The 27,815-nt window shown below is 36.8% G+C and overlaps 1 protein-coding gene across 1 annotated transcript in view; it reads right to left on the reverse strand.

The window, feature by feature from the left end:
- The window catches only part of ZNF385D (zinc finger protein 385D), a 696,979-nt gene that overhangs the window by 553,288 nt on the left and 115,876 nt on the right, over positions 1-27,815 (reverse strand). Inside the window, exon 2 of the mRNA XM_081105789.1 lies at positions 11,231-11,449. Within this exon, the coding sequence (XP_080961915.1) occupies positions 11,231-11,449 (219 nt within the window). The remainder of the gene's footprint in view (positions 1-11,230; positions 11,450-27,815) is intronic.

Raw genomic sequence — 27,815 nt, forward strand, 5'->3', positions numbered from 1 at the left:
GCTGAGGGTCCCCCCACTCCAGTGCATGAATTTTCATGCACTGGGCCTCTAGTCTTATCTATATATATAAGAGGCTAATATGCTAAGTGTCCAACTGTTCGACCAGTAGCTATGATGTGCACTGACCACTGGGGTCAGATGCTCAATGCACAGGCATGGAAACATGGAACAGGCTGATGAATCTCAGAGGGAAGGGGGAAGGGGGAGGGCAGCAAGAGATTAATCAAAGATATTATATGCATTCTAAAGGCCTGGTGCATGGATTCTTGTACTGGTGGGGTCCCTTGGCCTGGCCTGTGGGGATTGAGCCAAAATCCGACATCTCACAAGGGGTCCTGGATTGAGAGAGGGTGCAGGCCAGGCTGAGGGACCCACCGATGCACGAATCCTTGCACCAGGCCTCTAGTAAGGGACTAAAAGTCAATCCTCCTGGGAGCACTGAAGACAAAGAATGAGTCTCAAGTGACATCTATTTGTATTGTGTATTCACTAACATAATTAAGCTATAGTTGTTTTTAATATACTTTGTCTTGTACTAGAATTAAAAGTGATTACCCTAGCAGTGTTATGGTAACACAACTATTGCCAATGAGTTTCATACTTTCATATGATATACTGCTTCTAAATCAAACAAACACTAGGAAGAGAATGGCATGTGTATTTGCTTCCTATTGCTGTTATAAGAAATTACTGCAAACGTGGTGGCTTGAAACAAAATAAATTTACCTTGCAGTTCTGGAGGTCAAAAGCTGAAATGAGTCCTACAGGTAAAAATCAAGGTGTCAGCAGGCACCTTCCTTCTGGAGGCTCTAAGGGGAAAGTCCGTTTCCTTGCCTTTCCAGCTTCTAAAAGCTACCTGCACTCGTTGAACCCTTCCTCCATCTTCAAAGCGCACCACTCCAACCTCCACTCTGTCATCACCTCTCCTTCTCTGACTCTGGCCTTCCTGCTTCCCTCTTAGAAGGGCCTTGTGCTGACATTGGTCCTGCCCAGATAATACAGGATAATCGCCGCACCACAAAGTCCACAACTTAAACACATCTGCAAAGGCCCTTTTGCAGATGCATAGGTCTCAGGGATGAGGACCTCTTTAAGGCAATATTACCTCAGTATCATTCTACATACACGAGTCCTTGTACTCCCTTCTGAGCCCACTGGTCATACATGCACACAACCAGGGATTTGGTGAAGCTTTGCAATGGGTCACGAGAACCAATTGTGAGCGCTTCTCCCCTGCTCTGTGTTCGTGATGCCATGTTAGCAGCTAGAAACCAGCCATGGTGGAAAAGAAGTATTGTTACAAATCATGGCTTTTATTTTATGGAGAGTGAGATGTTCAACATTCACTAACTTACAACCGCATACAACCATTTTTCTATTTCAAATAAAATTCTACTTTATGAAAATAAGAATAAAAACCTGGTAGCAGGAATTACAAATTTTCATTAGTAAACCCTTTCATTAGTCAGGTTGACAAGTGGGGTCCCTGACTTGTTGAGAAAATAAAATGTGCCTGACAGGATCATCATAATAAATTAATATTTATTAAGTACCCATAATATGTGTTAGGTTTTTTGACACTAATTTACTCACTCAAACTTTGGCACTCTTGGCTAAAATTAACAGTAGAGAGAAAATGTTCCAATGTTCATAAAATTATTATTTTTCTGTGTTAAAAAATGAAGTTTAAAATTAGAAAACTAAGAATAATTCTAAACCTCTTATTGTCCTGATAAAAAGTGATGGTAGCAATAACTGTTTGCTGTTTATTGAAATAAAATAAGAATGTTATCTTGTATTGTGAACATTTTTCAGTTTGGGTCTCTTACATTTAATAATGGGTGAATTAAATGGAGGAAAAAGTAACAGTATTCAAAAGATACCCCAGGGTTACAATCAATTTATCAAGAATAGACTTTGGATTTTAGATAAGGAATAAAATGAAAAACGCTGGTGATCCCTTGCCCCAGAAACGTTCTCAGGCACAAAGACAACCTACAGGTAAGGACTCAAGTGTGTGACTAGTACAGGAAAAGACTAAAAGAGACATGACAGAATATGGGGCATCAACATATGCTAATAATAATGCACCGGGTATTTATCAGGCTAACCATATATGACTACTTCTGAAAAAAAAATAACAATTGAGGAAAACAACATTCTCAACATGCAAAGATGTAACAAGAAAAAATAAAAACATATATATATGTATACACACACACACACACACACACACACACACAAGTAGCCAAGTCCACGAAATTCGTGCACATTAAAAGGGAATTAATTAGCAGAGATATTTTAATATTGCTATTTGCCCTTTCTCTATAATAGAAGTGTGAGAGATGAAAGAAAATTAGTAAACTGTATATGAAAATAATATATAAATTTATTAATAAATAAACAGTAACAAAAGGATAAAACAACAACAGAGGCATGATATAAAAACGACAAAAACATGATATGAAAACAACAAAAACATGATATGAAAACAACAAAAACATGATATAAAAACAACAGTGATGCAAACAATGACTGATAAAGTGACTAAATTTATTCTAATATCTCCCTGTACACCACATTAAGAGTGAAAACACTTTCAGAGTGCTTGACTAATTTCCCTTGTGATGAAGTATTTAGAACTTTAACTGTAATGTCACATGCTCTTCAAACTCGAGAGAAAGCAACATATAACTGACCATGTGCGAAAACAGGTTCAGGTAGGAATATGCCTACTCTGTCTAGAGTGTGTCCTTGTGATTTATTTAGTCATCACAAATGCTGGCATCACAGGAAACCTTCATAGAATTAATTTAAATGGGAGGCCAGTGTCAGATGGGGACAAATTAATTCTTGGAATCAGAACAACCTCTCCCTCTGCAGATCCTGTTAATACTTCAGCTTCAATAATGTTAGGTCATAATCTTTTGATAATAAATCTGGTACCATTACAAAGACCCATTTACTATTGATATTTCTCAATAGCATGATGATTGCACCCACTTTCAATTTTAATTTATGACATGGCATTCCCAAAGGAGTAATATTATTAAGAAATCAATGGGAAAATTTTCCTTTTCAGCATCATCTGTGGAATCAATGGAATCATCACTCAAATATGTGTGAAAATCTCCATCAAGTCTATTCAAAATCTCTTCATTTAATTTTTGAACATGCTCATTTTTTTGGACAAAGAATTGCACGTTTAGATATATTTTTATTATCTACAGATATAGTATTTCCAAACGTAGCTTCAATAATAGATCCATTACAAATCATTTCACAGGGGATTTCAATAATATCCATTCCTAAATGAAAACTGCTATCAAGTTTGCCATCTCCAAGTTTTTACTAACCATCCACTATAAGCAGAATCCTCTGATCTCATATTTGTTGTAAGAGACAACTTTCTGAAACATCCCCAAACATTGCAGTACTTTAAACTCCTTTGTACTATGGCCAATTACATAGCATGCAGTACAATACTGAGACAGTCCAAAATCCCCTCCAAGAAGGAGAACTTTCCCGCCAAATACAACATTCAGACTCATAATTTCTCTTAGTAATCTGTCTATGGTGTTTATAGCATGACTGGATGCCATGGTGCATTCATCAATAATGAGAAGTTGGGCCTTTTTAATAGTTTTAGCAACTTCACTCTTTATATTGAGTCTAGAAACTGAAGTTTCATTTAATGGAATCGGTAATTTATATTGGGAATGAAAGGTGCTTCCACCGAGAAGTAAATTTACAGCAATTCCTGTAGACGCTGTGGGTAAAACAGTACCACCACGACCTCTAATATAATGTATTAAAACTTTATACAGCTATGCAGGTGAATAGGATTCCTAGCTGGCAGGCCCCTGAAAGCAAGTTGGCCACTTGTCGATTCCGTGAGGAATGGGGCTCCCTCCTCCCTCCTGTCAGGGTCCGGGGGGCAGGTGAATGGGGTTCCTGGCTGGCAGGCCACTGACAGCAAGCTATCCAACAGCAGATTCTGTGAGAAATAGGGTTGCCTCCTCCCTACTGTCAGGGTCTGGTTTGAAGGCCGGCCATACCCCCTGTTGGGCCAGACCCAGAGTTCTACCATACTGTGGCCTCAGCCTCAGCAACCCAGGACTGACTGCTGCTGGGCACTCCTGGTGCTCCTAGGGTGGGTTCTTCCCTCAGGCCTCACGGGAAACAGCTTGGGGAGGGCACAGCCCTTGGCAGGCAACCCAGGACTCAGTACTCCCAAGCTCCTAGGGCAGCTTCCTGCCTGAAACCTCTCCCTGAGGGGGGGTTCCTGCCTGAAACCTCGTCCTCCTGGGAAACAGCTGGGGGAGGGCGCAGCCGTTTCCATGACAACCCCTGCAGGACTGACTTCCTTCTGGTTGGCTGAGCTTCCAGACGTGATGTTACACCCAGGGTTTTTATATAAGTAGATATTGCCAAGGAAGTAACTTGAGATAAAGTATACTAGTATACATCCAGACACTCTTTTATGATGAAGATATAAAGTGTGCTGGTTGGAATGCCAAGCAAGAGAGCCACAGCAGATGCAAGCTGTGGTGTGCAAGACCCTCCACACCACAAAAGGATTAGCTGCACCACAAATTACCTTCCATGCTCAGGAAGCTCTCACAACCAACAGAGCTAGATTTACCTGTAGATTTTGGTTTCATGATTCATAGCTCTATGAGAGTCCCTCACACAGGGGTGGGGAACTGACCCACAGGTAGTATAAGGCCCACAAAAGCATTTGGTCTGGCCCTTCCAAAGCATTAGGGGTAAGTTAATTAAATGTTTGACCAGATATAGCAGGCTAATTTTTAAGTTGACAATGCTGTATGGCCCTCAAATGATATTATAAATATCCAATTGGCCCTTGGCAGAAAAAAGGTTCCCCACACCATACCCTAAAACATCACTGAAAATATAACAAGAAGAGAACACTTATGTCTCACATCTAACTAAAAACCAACATTAGTAACTTCATCAGAGTTTCCATCAAACTGTGAGCTCCACCTTGAAGGCTAGTTCAGATTAATCTTAGAGATACTTGTTTGTTGGAAACCTAAGTGATAGAGCCCTTTTTTCTACCTCTGTGGGTTTCCTTATTTTTATTTATATTCAGTGTTTCACAGCATTTTTATTCCTCACTATTTTACTCTTCTCAGGTGTGTAGTTCTGCTATGGATTTATTTACTTCTGTTTTCAAATTTCTTGTGTCACAGCATTGCAATTTAGGAGACAAGGAGAGGAAATAGATGTAACTGGGCTGCTATTTAAATTTTTTTCTTATCTCTTATTAAACAAAATTCGTATTTTAAAGTCTAATAAAATAATCTTTATTAATAGATTCATAAAGCATACCTGGGGTGAAGCTATAGAAATTGGGAAGCTAATTTAAATAGGGTTGAACTCTAACTGCAAAATAACTTGTTTATAAAAGGGAAATGTATACATAAAAGAGTCCCACCTCTATTATCTACTAGCTCTGTTATCATGGGAATTAACGTTTAGGGGAAATATAAAAAGAACAGAACAAAAGCAAAAAAAAAAATACTTTCAAACCTAGAAAAGTAGAAAAGCGATTATTTTTCTAAGATTGAAAGGTACAGAAACAGTAGGCCTGGAAGTGGTTGGTAACTGAAAGAGGCAAAAGGTGAGGGAATAAGAGGTAGTTGTTGACAATTGTGCTAAGCAGATGTGAAGTCCAGATGGACAATACAAGTATTTTTCCCTTTCAGCTTTATACTGCCAGTGCTGTAAGCTCCCAAATGTTGTAATTCTTCAAACGTCTCCCAAACATACACAAGCAAATATACACAGAGAATCACAAATGGAAAGCTCTGATATCCCAAATAAATTCTATTCCCAAACTAAATGACATGTATTTAACTCACTCTTCTTTTTTTCTCTTAATGGTCATTTAATCTAATTTTTCATTGATAACAAGAGTCATGAAGAACTAGAGTTCACTTCTTGGGTGCAACTCACTGGGGTGGTCTTCAGACAGGGGTCAGGCTGGGTTAGTAGCCTCAGATTGTAAAACTTCAACATTATCCCATGAAAGAGGGGTTTATCAAGGATGTAACTTAGATTTTTAAAAAAATCTCTGTGTTGAAAAAGATAGCATCTTCCAATGGAATTAATATTAAGTCGAGGTGAAACAAATAGCTAGTGGCTAATAGTCTATTTTCTTTGAAATAATCAGTGTGTGTTCTCTTCAGGGAGAAAAATAATCAATAACCAAAGTCAGAAATCTACTTAAAATCTGAACATGGTAAAATTAGCATTTGTCACTTTCTCCTGTATATTTATCCTCCAATGATAAGAAAGAAACTTAGCTCTCTCACACAAGAATAGAATGTCATTACATAATGTTGGGCAATTTAATGGCAGCATTTTTTCATTGCCTCACCTTGGCTGAACCTTCTGAACGACATGGTCAGCAAGAGAGAAAGAGAGAAGTATGAACCAAATAATATTCCTTACTGCCACACTACAAATATGCCATAGACTAATTTGGATAAGATGTAATTAAGAAAGCAGTTATCATTATTAAATAAATTTGGAATTAATATGAATCCAAAAATGTACTGGCAACTTCTAATTAATCTATTGACATTCTATAAAATCACAAATTGTCCTTGGAGATAAAAAAAAAGATGAGACAAATCTATATATAAATGAGTTTATATATAAAATCAAGTCTTGAGGTACCAGAAAATTCTATGAAGCTATTTTGTTTTTTATTAACTACCAATGTTACAGAAGGAAAATCTTGTAAACTGAAAATCTACTGATATTTTAAACCTCATCTGGGACAATCAATTAAAAGAGAAAAGAGAATAAATCAGTGAGAGCTAGAAAGTGAAATCGTATTTAGTTTTTCTATTAAATAAAAGAAAATGTAATGCTAAGGAGATAGATAAGGGTAAAAATGTTTCAGATTAATGTGGTACAAAATAATGAGCACTGGAATACTGTTAGATAAAAATGAATTATTTGATAGCAGCTTCAGAATAAACATAGAAAATCAAGCTTAATAAAATAACTCAAATATGACAAGGACAGTGTGAATAAAATAAAGCCATTACAACAGGTCAACCCATTACTCAATCTCCAGCAAGCATTAACAACAGTTTATCCAAGGTGAGCACATGAAATCGAATTAAATTAGTTAGGCATAAAGGCTTTAAATCTCTGGAAAGCTGTACACTTAGTAGCAGGTATTCCAAAATGTTCTTCTGAATCAAAGAAACATATTTACTCCAACATTCACATTTCTATTTGTTGATAAAACCTCTTATAATACTTCCTTTTAAACCTCATTACAATGTTCAGGTTTTTTCATTATATAATGTATCACATACTTGAGAAGCAAAATGACCTGCATCAGCACAATCTCAACATCTAGCCAGAAATGTTGCTCCATTATTAATTTCTTTAAAATATGCATCCATAAAAAGTAATGATCTGAAAACAGCATTATGTTATAATGCATGTAATATTGTATGTATAATTTATTGCTTACTCATATTTATTTGTATAACTGGGAGAATTGTAACAAAAGGTTTAGAGAGGTAAGTTACTTTTGTAGAATTCTTGGTGATTTTAATTTTATTTCTAAACACTTTGTGGACAGCCCAGATGAAATAGTATTACTTTTATTATAAAAATAATTATTTGCAAAACTTAACTTCCTCATAAATATAAAAACAAAGATTTTATCCAATAGAAAGTTAATAAGCCATGTGGATTGAATTTGAATTTCTTTGGCTTATTGTTTTCATGAGAGAGTGAACTGTGGAATCTCTAGAATATGATATAATCTACATGTTTAAGCAACTTTCAATTATAGAATAGCCTTCTGCCCCTTCACGTCTGCATCTTACCTCATTTTTGAAAAGTATGCTAAATTAAAAATAAATATATTTCTGGAATAATAGGGAATGCATAGTGATAAATTACAAAATGGACTATTTATATGACTCCATTCTGCACAAGATATTTACAACAAATGTGGTGAAGAGAATTTAAGAAAACAACAGCTTTGTTGCAATAATGTATGTTAAGTGACTTTAAAAAATGACAGTCAGTAACTTTAAAAAATACCTGAATATATGGCATAAATTTGTTGATACTTGAATGTCAGTTTACCACAGAAATTAGTACCCTACTGATAATGGAGACATGGGCAAGTTTATAAACAGAGTTATTTGGCAAAGTCTCTTAGTCCCTTACATTCTTGGCTATCTTATTTGTAAATAGAATAACACTTGCTTTGCAGAATTGTTCATTGTGGCTTCACAAATAATGTATATAAAATACCTGGAACAATAAATACTATTTAACTATTTGTTCCCTCTGCATTTCTTATGATAAAGCGTATGTAGAGACATCAAATGGAAAATACATAGAAGGGGAAATTGTTTTTTGCTTTTGCACAATAAAGCATATTCTGCTTATTACTTAAAAAGACTCAAAGAGTACTGATGGCATCTTTGGGGGATACCCAGGAGGTAGCCAGAGATGATTTTGTGCATTAGGGACCTATAGCTGTGATGCATGAGGAAAGCAGGACTGGGTAGAGGGTGAGGCTCGACTGTGATAGAACTGTCCCAGGGGCATCAGCAAATCTGAGGCTGGAATGGCCTTGCAGGGCTGTCTACCCACTTTTGAGGAAAGGAGCTGGGATGCTTTTCAGTCTTCCCCCAGAGAGAGAGCAAATTCAGGAGAGGTAGCTCCCTTTGCCGGAGGGTGATGCCTGAGGAGGATCTCAACTCCCAACTCACAGGAGGGACCTTGACGGCTTACATGAGCAGGCACGTGGGTGGTGAGCATGTGTTGCATGTAATTTTACTCTGCAAAGAATGCAGCACTATCAAAAGTTAATTAGTACATGTGATACATTTTTTTCACTGCGATCTTCAGATGACCGTTTCCTCTAAGTGAAGTACGTGAGAAATGCCACATTTTGCTCAGATATTCAGAAACCATCTATTAAATATGGGGATGTCTGTCTTGATTCTTATTCTTTGTAGTGTATATTAGGATATATGTCTAGGCATATAATTATACAATGTTCTCCATGTATTCAATACAGAAATGATATGTTTTTTCATTCCACAATAAAAATTTGTTCCATGTTATTTGCATCCTTAAACAAACAAATTATAGACAAGGTTGGATAAAGTCAAGTAAACATCTCCATTGTTCTATTCCTTTCTTGACACCACTCTAATTATTTCCCAGCTGAAATCTAAATTGAGCTGGTGATTTTCTGAAGATGTAAGAAGTTCACCGTGGTCATTTTTGCAAGGTCACGTATTTAATGAGAAAAGTAAAACAACTTCCGTATATTTCTCTAAATAATGATAATGTTCTTGATTAAGAATTTATAGGGTCCTCTATTCTTGAGAATTCCCATTTTTAGCTTGGTCTCCGTATAGTTAAAGGCATTATCATTAATGTGTATGGAAAGATTGGAATTGGGCTCCTTTCTTATTTTCAATAGGCCTGAAAAGGCACATTTTTGAGTGGGAACGTGAGGCTATGTAAAAGAAATAATATTAGTATGAAGTAGGTTGATTACCTATAATTAGATCTACTTGTAGTTAAAGGTGAGGGCTCTTCTAAAGTATAATTTCAGGCCAAATTAATATGACCTAAACCAACTCCTGGGTGTTTTTAATGATTTTACTAAAAAGAGCCATAGGGGAAAAAAAATAATATGTGTACTCCTAAAATCATCATATGTTTTAAAATAATAGTCTAAAAAATTAGACAAACCATGAATTTTCACTAGCAAATTTAAACAATCTGTATGTATTAATAGATCCAATTTGATTAGTTAAAACACGACTTTAGAAGATACGTATTGCTTTAAAATCAACCTCAATCTTACCAACCAACTGAAGCCCCTAACATGCATATGACAAAGAGAAAATTCTGAGATGTCCTAAATTAAATTATAGCAAGCCAGAAGGAAAAAGCAAAGTAGTTAATCAGTTAACAACAGCACGATAAACCCAACACGAGGCTGCCTACATTCCTGAGTATACATTGAAACTCTGAATTCAGGATGCTTTTTCTGCGATTATCTAAAGAGAATAGCCAGGTGCCATTGACCACCGACACCTCTGCTTCTTGCTTACACATGCATGTTCCAGACTATTGCCCAACACCAATCCACAGGAGCAAACTGTTCTTCTTGTGGACTCTGCCCCTATCCCAGAAGTAGCCCCACTTCACCTTCTCCCACGTCCTTATCTACAAACAGAAATATACTCAAAATGAATAAAAAGCTTAAAACGGGAAACCATAAAAATCCTAGAAGAAACCAGAGGCAGCAACCTCTCATAGCAATATGTTTGTGGGTACATCTCCTAGGCCAAAGGAAACTAAGGAGAAAATAAACAGATTGGAATACATCAAAATAAAGAGCTTCTGCACAGCAAAAGCGACCAGCAACAACACAACAAGAGAGCCCACTGCCTGGGAGAACATATTTGCCAATGACACGTCAGTTAAGGGGTTAATATCCAAAATATATAAGGAATCCATACACCTTAACAAAAAGAAGACAAACGATGGGCAAAGGACCTAAATAGACACATCTCCAAAGTGGACATACAGATGGTCAATGTAAATTCTTTCTAAACAACTTACACCTTTCCTCCCTAAACTGTTTCCATAAAAGAGCCCATCAACTCCAGTCCTGCAGACATGTGTGTCTTTTCCACATGGCCGTGCTATTGGAGGTTTAGACAGAAGGCCCTAGAGCGTGGTCCTTCTCTGGCTAGCATTTTTGGTTCAATAAACCCTTTCTCTCAGAAAAGTTTTCACACATCACAGTTTTTTGTTTAACACATTAAAAACACACAAACATTGTTTCCTATACAATGGAAAAAGATGCCCATTTCCAAATAACCATGTTAAAGGCAAACAAACATCAAGCAACTTTAATGCCAATTCTTTCAAATCATAACAAATGCCCTGGTGGTCCTGACCACACCCCCGTACAGTGAGGTATGCACAACAAACAAAATGTCTTCTTCTCCAAGATGCTGGGAGGCATTATTTAACTTATCATACGCTGTGCTATAAACTTTCGTTAAATATTTTTTCCAGGTCTTAAAAATAAAAAGTAATCCATTCTCTTACCTTCATATCTGCAGTGACACAAATCATTGAAGTTGGTGATGGAAAGTTGGGAAGACATGCTTTTAGAAAAACTTACCATTGTCCATTTTCAGCATTCCATTGCTGAGCTGCTTCAGTCTCTTTTGATGGGATTTGCCGTTATAGTGGATCTGAGCTTGAGCGGCCGAATTCAGCTGAATGTTACACACGTTGCACAAAGTGAAATTAGTATGTTTCTTTTCCCTTTCTGGTTTCTCTTCAAAGTCATCAGGTAAAAATTCGGCCTCACTCTCTCCGTCTTGGGCACAAGTGAAATCTAAGGTTGCAGAGAAAGTTATGGATAAGCTGGTCAAGATTTCTGGATTCCATTATATAATTAAATTGAGTAGCAAATGAAGTGTTGAGACACTTAAGAATTAAAAATGTCCACGTTCTCCTATTTCAATAGGTTGCTTTGTACTATCAAAAGATGATTAACCTCTTTAATGAAACGCAAATGGCAAATATTTTACTTCATATTTTTTCTATGTCAAATCATAATAATAGATTAGGCATTTAACTTTCCCTGTTTCATAGCTGAGGAAGCTAAGTTTAGAGTGGATAAATAACTTGCTTATGGTTGCAGAGTATAGTGGGGATAAACATTGTTTTATTCATCTCCAAATCCCAGTTCTTAATCATCTTGTTCTCTAGCATTTATTAATGTATTAGATATTCCCTTTTGATTGAACTAAATAAAATTATCTTATTTTTATAATACTTGCAATTAAGTAAAGTCACATATCTGAAGAGACTCATCCTAAATATGCAAAAAAAATGCTAAAATGGTTTCAACATCTAAAATTTTATGTTTTATATCAGAAGCACAAAACAGGCTCTGAATATTCAAGATAGACTCATAATCAGGGTGAAAAAGAGTGTAACTGATCTATGAATTATATTTGCATATATTATTTTTAGATAAATACATACTTTGTAAATTCAAATCTAAGAGAAAGGGGGCAATTAACATTTCTAGCACCTCTGGCCTTAAAATGGCAATAATTAAAGGAACTATTGCAATACATATTTTACTATTTATTTACAAGTCACTTAATGATTCCTTTCTAAAAAATTTTCTGTGCTTTCTCTATACAGCACTCTGCAGAACTCTTATAGTCCAGATATAATTCCTTTATTTTAATTTTCCATATTCTTCAAGGATTTACTGTGTAGTCTTTGGGATTACTGGCAATGGAAAGCAAATCATTATTTTAATGTATACTTATTAATTATTTACTATGTGGCAGGTACTTTCTAGGCTATGAAGATGAACTGGTAAGCAAGACAAGGTTAGTCTTTGCCATTATCCACCTTACTTATAATGATAGGAAGGACATGGGCTTTGAGATCAGGCAAATGAGATAACAAATGCCTAAATAATATTAACAGTATGCAAGAATTAGTTTGCTAGCAATTGAAATAAAGAAAACATAACTACTGAACTTAAGCCAACCACAATAGTTTTATCTCTTAAAGGATATTAAGGCGACAATTTAAGGAGTAAAAGATTTTTAAATATATAATTCATACATTTTGAGGACTAATTTATTTAAAATATTTTAACCTCATTTTAAAAAGGAAATTTTATATTTCTTACTCAGGTAGCCCTGTTAGGATAATAATAAATATAAATTTTAAATGTTCATATTTAAAAGAAAATTTGGAAACTTTGCAAAGTTATTTCATAATTTCAGTTAAAGCAAATTATATAAATATATTAGTTTTTCTTATTTTATAGAAAGAAATGAATTTCTTTATACTCTAGGTTACATTCAGAATGTTTCAAAACTTTTTTCTAGAGTTCATTTATGGTTTTAGTCTTTTATCTCAGATATCATTAAGTACTGAAAAATATTAAATAAATGATGATATATTTAATCACTGTGATATTGTATAATAAATAAAAGAAGATTGGAACATTTTTATAACATGGGAAATTCTTTCCATACAATAAGGAAAAAACAAACACAAGATAAAAATGTACATATGTTTACAAATATGTGAAACACAAACAAGACTTTGAAAAATATTAGTAGGAGTTGATGTTTACTGGTAGGGTTACAGTTGCCTTTTTTCTATATTTTCAAAAATTTAAATCTAATCACATGTATACATATTATGAAAAAAAATAAATCCACATATTTGAAAGAAATTACCCAAAAAAGAGCTTTAGTTTATAGAATGATAGGTTTAGATTTGTCAGATGTAGGCCACTGTACACAGATAGTCTCAGTACCTGAGCCCTTGGCACCCATCGTTTTTGCTAAATATTTGTAGAAACCTTTTCTTCTACCCTGACTCATAAAATAAAAATGTCTAACAACAATTTAGCAGATGAAAATATTGGAGGAGAAATTTTCTATTAAGGCTGTGAGGTTTATTTGCTTATTCATGAGGGTTTCCCTGGTCATGACAGGAAATGAAGTCTTGTCATCAGGCAGAGTAAACCATTAATTTTGCACTGAGAGGCCTAGGGGCAAGGACAACAACTCAAAGGAATCAGAAAGTAAGGTAACTATGGGAGACATTAACTATGGGAGACTTCTGACATTGGGAGAAGAGGAGAATGTCAAATAAGTTCTTGTGACTGGATGTGCCATCACAAAACATTTATAGATTTTGCAAGAAAGCTGCAATGCCTCAAATGACACTCTCAATTGTGAGACATTATGTGATTTTTTTTTTTTATTCCCAATATAGTGAAAGTAACATGTTTAAATTCCGGGAGGGAAATTTTGTTCATTTGAGTTCTACTGAGAAAAAAAAACTCCGTGTTCATACATAGGGTTTAGCCAGCTGGTTGAAACTCCCCAAATTTGATCAATTTGTCCATTTTTTCCCAACATGGATGGAGTCAACATGTCTCCATCCCCCAAACCACTAAGACACTATGAAAATCTGTGGTTTATTGTAGTAATGTGGCTCTAACCTGTATCATGTAATAGATTCAAGGAATAGAATTATCCTGGGAATTATTATTGTATGAATTAACAATTTGCTTGTGTGTGTTTTTAAAAATTTATAGATGTGGAACTATAATTAATCTATCAGATTCACAGAAATAATTAAAACATGGCATACATAAGAGAACTCATGGTTGGTAAGCTGCATTAAACTATATGTCTGAGCATAATGTGTGTAAAATAAAACAGGAAATACTGGTTTTCCTGGGAGGCAAGATGGTTCTTTAAATTAATTTATAGTCCATTGTTTTGACCCACTAGAAAGCCTTCTGAGACAAAAGTTGAAATGTTACTACTTATACCAAAGCACCAGCATTTGGTATCCAGACTGTCCTGAAAAGTGCTGATCTTCTCTTCCCCTCCCACCAAAGTTGACAGGAAGTACCCCTGGCGGACCCTAACTGATATAACCCAATTGAATAATAATCAAAAGTTGGGGAATAAATACAAAAGCCCACTGAAGAAACCCTCAATAACCAAAGCTAGAGCAACAACCTAAATAACCTATTACTGGATTATAAGCCACAGGTAACCCAAGATGACTATCAATGAGGACATACTGATATAAAAAGTGGGGAAGAAGCCCTCGCTGGTTTGGCTCAGTGGATAGAGCGTCTGCCTGTGGACTGAAGGGTCCCAGTTCCATTCTGGTCAAGGGTACGTACCTCAGTTGCGGGCTCCTTCCTGGCCTAGAACCTGGTTGGGGCACGTGCTGGAGGCAACCAATCCATGTGTGTCTCTCACATTGATATTTCTCTCTGTCTTTTCCTCTCTCTTCCACTCTCTCTAAAAATCAATGGAAAAATATCCTTGGGTGAGGATTAAAAAAAGAAAATGGGGAAGAAGATAGAAACTGACCAAATGGAAATAGTTCAAATATTTTAAATAGATATACTCCCCTAAAGGAGGAATGGAGTATAACCCTCTATCCCTTAAGTATATACTATGCTTAGTGTCTTGCTTCCCAATGGTACAGTACAGAAGAGTAAATAAAGCAATGGCACAGTGGAAAAAGCTAGCAGACATTACCTCACCATGTCATCAAGGCTAACAACACTGACAGTTGTGTGGATGGCTGTATCCTTGATATGATGTATGGAGAATGGCACTTCACCTCTGAGGTCTTCCTCCCAAAAACACATAATCCAAGTTAAATCCGGAGAAAGACATCAGATAAAACCCAAACGGGTGACATTTGACAAAATACCTCACCATTACTCCTGAAAACTGTCAAGGTTATCAAAAACAAGGAATGATCACAGTCCAGAGCAGCCTAAGGAAATAGTAAGCCTAAACATAGTATCCTGGATGAGATTGTGGAACACTACAAGAACCCTGAATGAAACAAAACTAATATAATACAAAGAAAGTATAGAGTTTCACTGGTAATAATGAATTATCATTTGTTCATTAATTGTGACAAACACACCATATTAACCCAATGTGTCAATAATAGAGGGTATTGGGTAGGTGAGGTGTATGGGAACTCCACCATTGTAGCAACTTTTCAGCAAATCTATAACTATTCTAAAATAATAGGTTTATTTTAAATGTCGTTGTTGTTAATCCTCACCAGAGGATTTTTTCCCCCATTAATTTTTAGAGAGGGGGAAGAGGGCAAAACATCGATGTGAGAGAGACACATTGATCCGTTGCCTCCTGCACACACCCTGACTCGGGCTGGGATGGTGTCTGCAACCTAGTTACATGTCCCTGACCAGGAATGGGACCCAGACCCTTCGGTCCACAGGCTGACGCTCAATGATCAAACAGGCCAGGGCTATTTGATTTTTGTTTTTAAGTTGGGGAATAGGGCAAGGATCATCCTGTTTCTCTCCTTGAGACATAAAAAAGGAATTTCTCTATTTTTATAAACTTGTGTAATACTCTGGGGGGGGGGGGACACAAAGAAAGCAGCTTCTATTCTCTTCTTCATCTCTTGCTCTTTCATTTCCACTGCCTCTTGTGTGGCCCACCATCTTGGATCTGTACTTAAAAATTAGCCTAAAATTATATTCTCTTATCTTTTAAGTGGCCATATATGAACTTAAAAGTGTAATGGCTTCACATGCCTGAAGAGAAGGCCCAGAATTATCTAGTTGCCTTATAACTTCAAGGTAAATACAATTTCGGAAGGAAAGGCTGAGAAATTGGATGTGGACCATGAGTATAAGCCATTTTCATTAATTCAACTTTGCCTACTAAATAACTCATCTACCAACCCCCAAACAAAACTCGAACACACATCAACAGAGTACTTGTGTCTTATTTACAATTTGTTCCAATCAAGATGAAGAATGAGCTATTCACAGACACACACACATACACGAACACACACACACACACACACACACACGTGTTATCCAACCAATCTCCATATAAGAATTCATAAACTTTAGTTTTAGTTTAGTATTTCAACTCTATCACAACTTTCACAATCATTCATACAAAATAAAATTATCTAAAAGCATGTTATTACTTGAAAGCAGTACCTAATTATATTGAGTGGAAAATTTTGCCTACAAGTAATTTCAGTGTTTTATTTCAAAGTCACAAATCCAAGCTCCATTGATTTGCCTATGTCTAATGCAGCACTACTCACAGTAGCCAAGACATGGAAACTATCAAAGTGTCCTTTAGTAGAGGACTGAATAATATATACAACATATGTTGTACATATATAAAATATACATATATACAATGGCATGTATATACAATGGACTATTACTCAACCATAAGAAAACATGAAATATTGCCATTACAACAACATGGATGGACCTTGAAAATATTATGCTAAGTGAAATAAATCAGTCAGAAATAGGTAAGAACCATATGGTTTCACTCATATGTGGAATATAAAACTGAAACTCATGGACATAGACAACAGTATGGTGGTTACTAGAGGAAAGGAGGGTGGATGCCAAAACCAGTTTGGCTCAGTGGATAGAGCATCGGCCTGCGGACTGAAAGGTCCCAGGTTCGATTCCGGTCAGGGGCATGTACCTGGGTTGTGAGCACATCCCCAGTAGGAGATGTGCAGGAGGCGGCTGATCAATGTTTCTCTCTCATCGATGTTTCTGACTATCTCTCTCCCTTCCTCTCTGTAAAAAATCAATAAAATAAAATTAAAATTAAAAAAAAATGAAAGAAAGGGGGATGGAGGACAGTAAAGGGTAATGGGTGCCAAATTATGGTATTGGAAGATGATTTGACTTTGGGTGGTGGGTGCACAATGCAAAGTACAGATCATGTATCATAGAAATGTACACTTGCAACCTATGTAATCTTATCAACCAACTAGTGGCCCTGTGCACAAAATTCATGCACTCAGGGTCGGGGGCGTCCCTCAGCTCGGCCTGCGCCCTCTTGCAGTCTGGGAGCCCCGTGATGGATCGCCCCTGCAAAGGAAGGCCCTGCGCACCTGCCACAGCCTGCGGGTCGGTGGTCTGGGCCTTCCTCTGCAGGGTGATCATGAAGCAATGGCCAGGCCCCTGACCAATCGCATCGCACCCTCCTTGGCTGGCCTGGTGCTAGTGGGTGTCATAACGTGGTCGTCTAGAAGGTCGCCAGACGGTCATTCTGCTGTTCGGTCATTCAGTCAATTTGCATATTATGCTTTTATTATTATAGATATCACCCCCAATAAATTTAATAAAAAAATTTAATAGATGACATTTTATATAAATTTTTAAAGCATTCATTTAATTAAAGTAGAAAAAAGTGTAAAAAACAATTAAGTATTCAAACGGTGGTTCTAGTGTTGACAAAGACAATATTGTCAAAGGTGCTTGTGGGGAGTTTAAATAAAGTCGCTGCATAAAAGTAAGCTCATAATTGAAAGAGTACAAGCAAATATGTAAAATATACTACTCCTTCTTAAAATTTATGAAGAAAATTGAACATTCTTCTGTCTTCTTGGTAGAAAAACTGAGGGCTTAACTTTTTTTTTCTTAATCCTCACCAGAGTATATAGGGTTTAACTTTTATTCCACACTAGAGGCCCGATGCACGAAATTTGTGCAAGGGGCTCGGCCCTCACAGCCCCGACTGCCTCAGAAGGTCATCCGGACCGTCATCCAGACAGTCATTCTGCTGTTTGGTCTAATTAGCATATTACCTCTTTATTATATAGGAATTCCTTGTAGTAGCATTTACATAGTATAAGTACATCTATCCTATCTAATAAAAGAGAAACATGGTAATTAGTGTATGACCGCTACCCTTCCCATTGGCTAATCAGGGAGATATGCAAATTAACTGCCAGCCAAGATGGCGGCCAGCAGCCAGGCAGCTTGAAACTAACATGAGGCTTGCTTGCTTCAGTGACGGAGGAAACCAACGTTCCCCGCCTGCCTCGCCGGCCTCTGAGCCTACAGTTTGAAACATTGTAACAAATATAGAAGCTAAATAAAACCCCAGAAACCGGCTTTCAGCCAGCCAGGATCTCAGAACAGGAGTTATACATTATTTCAATTATAGAACACAAACAAACCAGATATCTGCTTTCAGCAGCAGAGGCCTAAGAGCTGGAGCCAAGCCTCAAAGCTAAAGCTGGCCCAGAATAAAAAAAAGAAAAAGAAAAAAAGGAGTGGTTGGGAGCTTCCGTCACCCGCCAGCCTGAAAACAGCTCTCAGCCCTCACCCAGACTGGCCAAGCACCCCAGTGGGGACCCCCATCCTGAAGGTTGTGTGACCAGCTGCAAACAGCCATCATCCCCTCACCCAGGCTGGCCAGGCACCCCAGTGGGGACCCCCACCCTGATCCAGGACACCCTTCAGGGCAAACCAGCCAGCCCCACCCATGCACCAGGCCTCTATCCTATATAGTAAAAGGGTAATATGACTCCCAGCACTGGGATCAGTGTGACAGGGGGCAGTGCCCAAACCCCCTGATCGCCCTGTGGCTCTGTGTGTGACAGGGGCCAACTCTCCAAACGGCCCTGCTCTGAGCCCGACCAGGGGCTGCACCTAGGGATTGGGCCTGCCCTGTGCCACCCAGGACCAGGCCTAAGCCAGCAGGGCGTTATCTCCCGAGGGGTCCCAGACTGCGAGAGGGCACAGGCCGGGCTGAGAAACCCCGCCTTCCCCCCCGAGTGCACAAATTTTTGTGCACTGGGCCTCTAGTATAATCATATTTATTTATATTTCTAATATACTATGAGAAATCAAATAAACTATCCCAGTAGTGAGCTTTCTTCTATTTTCATAATAATTTAGAAATAAAATCATGTTGTACTATAATGGGTAAATACTAAACATAGTAAATAAACAATATGTAAATATTATTTATAGCATTTCTCCATTGAGAAAATTATATACCACAGCATTATTCTATGTTTCACTTTTAAAACTGTAAATGGCTCATAATTAGGGCTATGAAGTACCAACACAAGAACAATTTTGCATTGATCTCATTCCCCACTAGAGTGCAGTATGAATTTAAAATTAAAACTGCCGTATCTGGAGATTCCCATAACACTAGGCTTAAAAATAGCATTATTGTAACTTTGTAAATATATAATATGTACACATACTATATTCACATGCACAATACTCAGCTTTAATGATATATATATCTATATACATTTGTGTGGATTTATTCTACATAATCCACACAAATGTAGCTATCATAATCAGACTTTAAAGATAAATTGGAGGAAAGTCAGAAAATCAGACAATGTAAATCAATTATCATGTCTTTATTTTTTTTTTAGTACGTAAGCAGTCTCCTGACTTAAATATACTTGGGAACTTTAAAAATTAGGAAATTTTAATTGTAATATCTTACTTTCATAACAAAATGATATTATAGAAGACTACATGAGACAAATCGAGGTTAATGGATCATAACTTCAATTACAGTTTTTATTACATCATGGCCCCAAACCAAAGTTGTCATTACAATTTTCACAAGGTGAAGGAACTCTTTGTGGATATTCATGGATTCACATATTAAAATTAAACCAGGGGTGGCAGGATGAGATAGAGAGTAAAACTTTAAATGCATTCCTTTCCCCCTTTTAAGCACACAGCTTCTAAAATTGTAATTGCAGAATCAAAATTTCTCTTTTGTGACCTCAGATTTTAAAAAATCTTACTTTACTTTTGAAGTGACTCATCATAAAATCATGGCTGGAATCTCTCTGAGACCAAAGAAGAGCTCATGGTTTAAACTCAAAGTTAAAATAAAGTCAGTCTTCAATTAGAACCTGTATTTGAAAATAGGTCACATACATCTTAAATTTCAATGCAGTCACAATTATCTCTCAAAGTTTCAAAGTCCAATGGGAAAAAAATATTTTTTACAAGCAAATATTTTTCTATATTTTGATCTGTTTACTTTTCTCTCTCTCTTTTTTTTTTTTTTAAATTTTAGGAATCTCTTCTTGAATCAATCATGTCCTCAGGGCCTCTTTGGCTAATTGTGACACCCGGACTTATGCCACCCAGTGTCCCTGCCATCCTACCAGGAATGTTGAGGCTGGTTCATGAGCCAGGCTCTTGATTTTTTCAGGCCATATATTTTTATAAAGCTACTTTAAATATTAACCTTGTTTCCTTGAGAATGCACCAAATAACTTTGTGCTTTCACTTGCATCCTATGTTGCCTCTAAAAAAGCTTATATAAAACTTAAGAGTGGTTTCCCCAGAAAAACCTCTGGAGACTTAAATTGGAGAGAGATTGTTTTTGGCTTATACCTGGTGAAAAGTTATGTCAAGAAGGACTAGGAGATGATCACTGAAAAGTGACTCAACATATGTATTTTAAGCACATTCGTTGTGTCTAGCATTCTTTTAGGCACTTGGTATATTAGCAAATGGCATAAACAAATATCCTAGTTATACGTGGAGTTTGAGAAGAGGGTGAAACTGGGGATTTTAGGATGACTTTTTAAAAATATATATTTTATTGATTTTTTTACAGAGAGCAAGGGAGAGGGATAGAGAGTTAGAAACATCGATGATGAGAGAGAAACATCGATCAGCTGCCTCCTGCACACCCCCTCTGCAGATGTGCCCGCAACCAAGGTACATGCCCTTGTCCAGAATAGAACCTGGGACCTTTCAGTCCGCAGGCCGATGCTCTATTCACTGAGCCAAACCGGTTAGGGCTTAGGATGACTTTTGATAATCAGTTACATGCTAAAGAAAAGTAAAATTGTGGTATTTGTTGTGACTAAGATTTGGGCTTGCAAATTCTGCAGTTGAATATTTGAGTTATTAGTTTATTTTAAGATATAGCTTTGCCTCTCCTTCATTATGCTTAAAGCCAGAGGATTTTCTTGCTTTCCCAGCCATGCCTCCCCAACCGCCCCCCCCCCAAAAAAAAAAAAAACTCTGCCTTTTTAAAATGTACTTTGTTATTCTGATGATTTCAACTGTTTTCCATGTCTAGTTCTTTAATACTAAAGACTTTCTCATGATGTTACTGGCATCCAGTTTTATCATAATCATTCTTATAAATCACCTAAATACTCTTAGCTCAATATTTTACATTTTCTCCCTTCTTGGTATTAGATGAGTAGAGTAGATACTACTAATGGTTCAGAATAGCTTCATGCTGCTTGAGAATATTTCTCATATCAAGAAAAAGTTCCCTGAAAAATCTATGCATACAATTGTGACAGACACTCTAAAACAGCCCCTGTGACTTCCACCTCATGGTAGCCAGACCTTAGTATGTAGTTGACTCCCTGAAGCATGTACAGAACCTGTAAACTTGCTTCTACCAATAGGAGATGGTAAAGGTGATGGGGATATATGTGTTTAGATGTATGAGATATAAAGCATTATGTTATAGAAGATGGTAATGCTCATCTTGTGAGGAATTCATCTCCTTTGCCAGCTTTGAAGACCTGCCTTATCGGCTTCCCTCTGGAGAGCACCACTTAGCAAGAAGCTTAAGGTTGTCTCTGGCCAACAGCCAAGAAGAAATGGAGGCCATCACCAACAGGTGAATGCTGCCATCAACTACAGTGTAAGGAGGAAGCGGTTCCTTCCCCGTCAAACCTCAGATGAGGCCACAACCCTGGCTGATATCTTGGTAACCAACTTCTAGAAGCCTAAAAGCATCCAAAGACGTTCCACCATCTTTCTTCATCAGCTTTCTTATTCAGAATGTCATATGCATATTTACCCCATGCTTCAAAACCCTTAAGTTCCCACAAAGTAACTGGTGTGTCGCTGAGTTATTTGACTGGTAAAGCATTTAAATTAGCCATTCAGTTGATACATTATGTTAAACTTTTCTGTTTTTTGCTCTTCATCTACAAGCTGGCAGAGAACCCAGAGAACCCAGCTAAGCAATGCCTGAACTCTGGATGCTCAGAAGCTGAGATAATAAGTCGGTGTTATTTTAAGCCATTAAGTTTACTGTGATAATGCACCAATAGATAACTAATACACAATCTAACTCCTCTGCATTAATTAAATTATAAATTAACCCAAATTTCCAAAGAAATGTATTTGTTTGTCTAGAGAAACTCCCACAACAACTTACCACCTCACCTTTTAAAAAAATAATTTGTCATTTTCCTCTTACATGTTAAAACATCCCAGCTATACACCCCTGGCCCCAAACATAGAAAGCATGTTTGAATAAAACAGGTGGACAAATAATAATTTCCCCCATGAAGATCCAGATCACCCGATATATATCCATGGCAGACTCACTAGTCAATCACGACTCCGCTCAGTGTATGGATCCACATATTGTTCCCATTTGCCGTTTAAGATGAAAACTTATTTGCTATACTAGATACATTCACTAATACGTAATTGTCCAAATGACTTAGGGAAAGATATAAACCCGTTTTTAAAAAGGATGAAACTATGTTGTAATCTTTGTTCACTATGGCCCCATTTAACCTATCTTTTTTATTATCTAAATAAGCTCAAAGGCAGTCAGTTCTTAATTCATTTCCTACTCTTACTGGATGAACTACATATGTCCCAGTAGTCATAAAATAATCTTGTTCAAAACAAGTATCCAAATACCAATACCATATTTTGAAATGTGTTCACAGTGAATTATAACACTACTGAAAATCTCAGGGATGTTTTCGTGTTTTTTAAACTAGTAATTTAGAAACACTTATTTAGTATTTACTAGGTGCCATTTACTGTTGAAACACTTTACAAGTATTAGTTCATTTAACCCTCAAAATATCGCCAATGAGGTAGATTCTATAATTAACCCAAGTTTTACAGAGAAGGAAGGTTAGGCACAGCCAATCAGTGGCAGAGCTGGGTTTTGAACTCAGGCCCTGGCTCTAAAGGCAGAGCCTAATGCCTTTTCTTCAGCCTTGATTGCAACAAGTGAGGAAATCCTAAAATCTAAAATCCCTCACACATAAAAAGACCTGTGTCAGTTAAGAAAGTAAATGGCCAGTCTTGATTAAAAGTTCTTCATTTCTTGTTTCAGTACCTTTATCTAACATCAATTTTTAAAAAAATGTAATCCTTACCTGAGGATATGTTTATTGATTTGCAGGGGGGGGGGGGGGGAGAAACATCACTTGGTTGCCTCTCATATACTCTCCAACCAGAAATCGAACCCACAGCCTAGATAAGTGTCCTGAATGAGAATGGAACCCACAATTTTTTTTGGTGCGAGGGACAATGCTCTGACCAGCTGGTATCATGAAGCGTGCATATACTGCAATTATTTATTTAATTGAGATCTATTAAAATAAGATCACTAAGCACTAATCAACACCATATGGTTTTCAAGTTCATGCTAACTAATGGGGCTCTTCGGGTGGTTAAGAAGTATTTAAGACCTTAATTAATTTACAAAAATCTACTTGTAAAATATGAAAGCTCTCCTATAGTGATTAGTCTCTCTCTCTCCCTTCCTCCCTCCCCCCTCCCTCTCTCCCTCCAACACACACATACCTATACATATGTATACTTTTAGAAATAACATTTAATTTTAGAGCCCCATGCCAAATCATAGCACTCAAAATTCAATCTAAAAGGGGAAGTAATAACCAAAAGAAAATTTGAATCAAGAGAGGGAGACCTAAAAGAAAAATGGAGAAAGGGAGGGAGGGAGTTTGAGTAGAAAAGGTAAATTTCATTACTTGGAGAAAGGTAGTATGGGAATACAAGTCTTTACTCCCCTCCTCACCATCAGAAATTTTACATTTTTAGACTTGTCTTGTGGGTCTCTCTTTGGGTGATGATATTTAGTCAGATTTCACTAGCTCAAAGTTGTTTTTCTTGGCAAGCACAGAAGCAGCAGCTAATAGAAAGGGAACCCAAGTAGACCATCTATGTTGCTTTGTGTCCTGTTGAACGTGTTCAGTTGTTCATTTTGCACACACTGCCTTCCAAATGATATTAGGATATCCTAGAAAGGGAGCTCTACTTACAGAGCTGTGTATATGCTAACCCTCAAGTGCCATCTGTCATTCCTTACTACTTCTAACACACTTGTGCCCTAATGTGTTTGCACTGTTTGGAAAATGAACGCTTACCGATTAAATTCAACAATAAAAATGGCCCAGCGGGTGTAATGAAGCAATAAAAACAGTATTGTTGGTAAGTGTTGCCATCACAGTTTGAGATTTTTATATTGCTGCTGTGGAGTAGTTTCTAAAACAATTACTTGTGGGCAAATATATTAATAATATTCAAATATAGTAGAAGTTGGATAGAAAATCTACAAGATGAGAAATTTGATGTTCAGACTGACATTCTCTCCATGATATAGCACTTCCCCTGGGCTCAGATACCGTAGCATATATTAATTTTATTTTGACTTCTGCCCTCTGTAATGATAGCTGCATTTGTGAGATATAGCAAATAGATTTTTAAAAGATAGTTCTTTTCTGTTACTAATGTAATCTTCAACTCATATGTTGGTAATCTTGAGTTCATTTTAAATGAGAAAAGAAAAAGTTATTTTGAAGTATCTAGAAGTAATTTCTCCAAATATATCTGTGGTCATTGAGCATAATGTTTAGTCATCATAAGCAATCACTAATATCAAAAGCTTTAAAGAGTACAGGTTACATAAATAGTAACCTAGTGATATGAAAAAAACCCACTAGAACTATCTGGAGTAACTTGGTATTGAGGTGAAATAAATATTGATATACTTAAAACTGATCACTATTAATTACCTTATGCTTTTACAGTATTTCTTGGTGAAGTTTCAATCATTTAAACACATCCATCCATAGGAAATGACAAGTAATATGACATAGATATGGGCCTTTTATTTTCTTTACATAGCTTTCCATTCTTGTTATTTGGGATATATTGTAAGCTATTTAAAAATAACAATATCATGGCCTACCGATTTACAACTACTATTTCTTTTGGTCAAGATTTTTAATCTTATTTATAATTTATATCTCCAATCTATATATATAAAAGCCTAAGCGACCGTTACAACTGAACGACCAGAATGACTGAAATGACAAGTCGGTTTGATGCACACTGACCACCAGGGGGGCAAATGCTCAATACAGGAGCTGCCCCATGGTGGTCAGTGCACTCCCACAGCCAACCAACCATGGCCCCTCCCCCCAGCTGGCCAACCTCCTATAGCCCCTCCCCCCCATCAGCCAACCTCCTTGGCCCCTCCTCCCCAGCCAGCCAACCTCCTGCGGTCCCTCCCCCCTGGCCAACCGGCCCCCCTATAGGCCTCAATTGCTGACCAGGCCAAGGGACCCTACCTATGCATGAATTCGTGCACTGGGCCTCTAGTATCTGAATAGTCCTGATGTGATTGAAAAATTATATTGAATAGTGGGAAGTGTGCATAAAAATGTACAGGGGTCCCAGAAGATGTCTGTTCCCTCCAAAGAGAATTACTTTTCTTCTGGCCTTCAAAGAGAACTGAAGCAGATCCTCTTAAATCAATCAAAGAATGAGACCTCAGACTATGGGCATCTGGCCTTCATTCCTAGGGAGTAAGTCTTCTGGTGTTTCACATGCAAGTCATGGAACCTCCCCTAGCTTTGCCTCCTGACCTTGAATGCCAATGTTTCTCTCTCCAGCTCTGGGAGTCTGTCAGGAGCTCTCCTTAGAATTTCAGTCTCTTTGCACCTTTATTCGTTCAGTCTCTATAAGTCATGACCTCACACAGTTTAGGATTAGACAAATGCCTTGATGGACAAAAGCTGCTTGAAATATCTCTTTTATTCTTTTTGTTTCTTTTTCTCTGGCATCTTGCCTTCAATAGTTCTGCCTTCCCTTATCATGGCCAGTTTCAAACGGCCTTTTGTTATTTCATGTATCTTTCATAGTTGTGCTTAAAGGGAGGGCTGACTTGATACTAATCACTCTTTAATAGTCAGAAATGGATATCCTTTTTTACGTTATACCCTATAAATTTATGTGTTGCTTTTCAACAAGTATATATTCATGAATTACTTCTATACAATTTACAAAGGAAAGTAAATGTTTTAATAATCCAGATTAGAAGGCTGGGGAACAGATACAGCAAGTGTGTACAGAATCATAAAAACACGAGTGTACTTAATATTCTAGAAAAGAGAACCAAAATGAACAAAGAACTTGTAATTCTTGATTTGGCAGGTTCATCTGGTAAGTTTAAAAGGTTATATTAAGTTTAAAGATAGAGAAAATATTTATAGATTTCACATTTAGAAGGAAAAGTAAAATAGTATTCTCAACATGTGGTGAGGCAACCGCTGATATTTGCAGCAAAGACATGTAATTACTGGATAAAGAAGGTGAAGGGGTTAGCTAAAGAACATATATGCATACCCCATGGACAGGGACAATTTGGTAAAGGCAAGGAAGGGGAGAGAGGAGAAGGGGTAGATAAGTAAGGGGGAAGGGAGGCCTCCTGCAATAATGTCAACATTAAATATTCTTAATTAAAAAAATTGGTTGAAATGTAAAAGAGCTGGGGGGGGGGAGGGGGAGAGGAAGAACCTTGCTTATTCTATAGTATATTTTAAGTTTTCTAAATACAATGTTCTGGGTTTTATTTGATCGTTACTACTTTGTTATATATTCATCAAATGCTTTATTCTAATAATTCATTTCTCTGTCTAGATTAATATACATCTTAATAAACTAATAATTAAAAATAAAAATCTTGATTTGTGAAAGGACATTCCTGAGAGATAGCTTTAGGATAATTAATCATCTAGTGCTAAGCATATTGTAAAAGAGCGCTAAGTCTTTTATACATAGCAGGTAATCGATGAGATCTTATTTGTATAAATAAGCTTTCAGGGAACAGATATGGAAAAGGAGAGAAATTAGGTTTTGTTTCAATTATTGAATTGCAAGTGTTCATAAAGCAAGAAAATTTTTAAAATTCTCAACAGAAACACTGCTTTGGCATGTTTTACATCTCCTTTTAGATTTCTTATATTGTTTCTCTCATATTTCATGCTAACAGAAAATTTAAACAAATGGTCACATATTTGTATTTTTATTATTAAAATATGTACAAGGCAGGCAAACATGGCAATAAAACATATGTTTAATATAAAAGTAAATCTTTGAACAAATAACCTTTCCTCAGTCTTAATTTATGAGACCTGTCCCTGTCATTAATTTCATTAAGTTAGATTTCACCATTTCTTTTAAGTGGAAAATGGTGGTTTCATAATTTATCATGTTTTCCTTATGCTGCATATGAATTGAAAAAAAACAATAGAGTAGCTACTTCTTGTTTCTGCAAATG

Source organism: Myotis nattereri (genome assembly GCF_964212035.1).
Source record: "Myotis nattereri genome assembly, chromosome: 14".
In the NCBI taxonomy this organism is placed as follows: domain Eukaryota; kingdom Metazoa; phylum Chordata; class Mammalia; order Chiroptera; family Vespertilionidae; genus Myotis; species Myotis nattereri.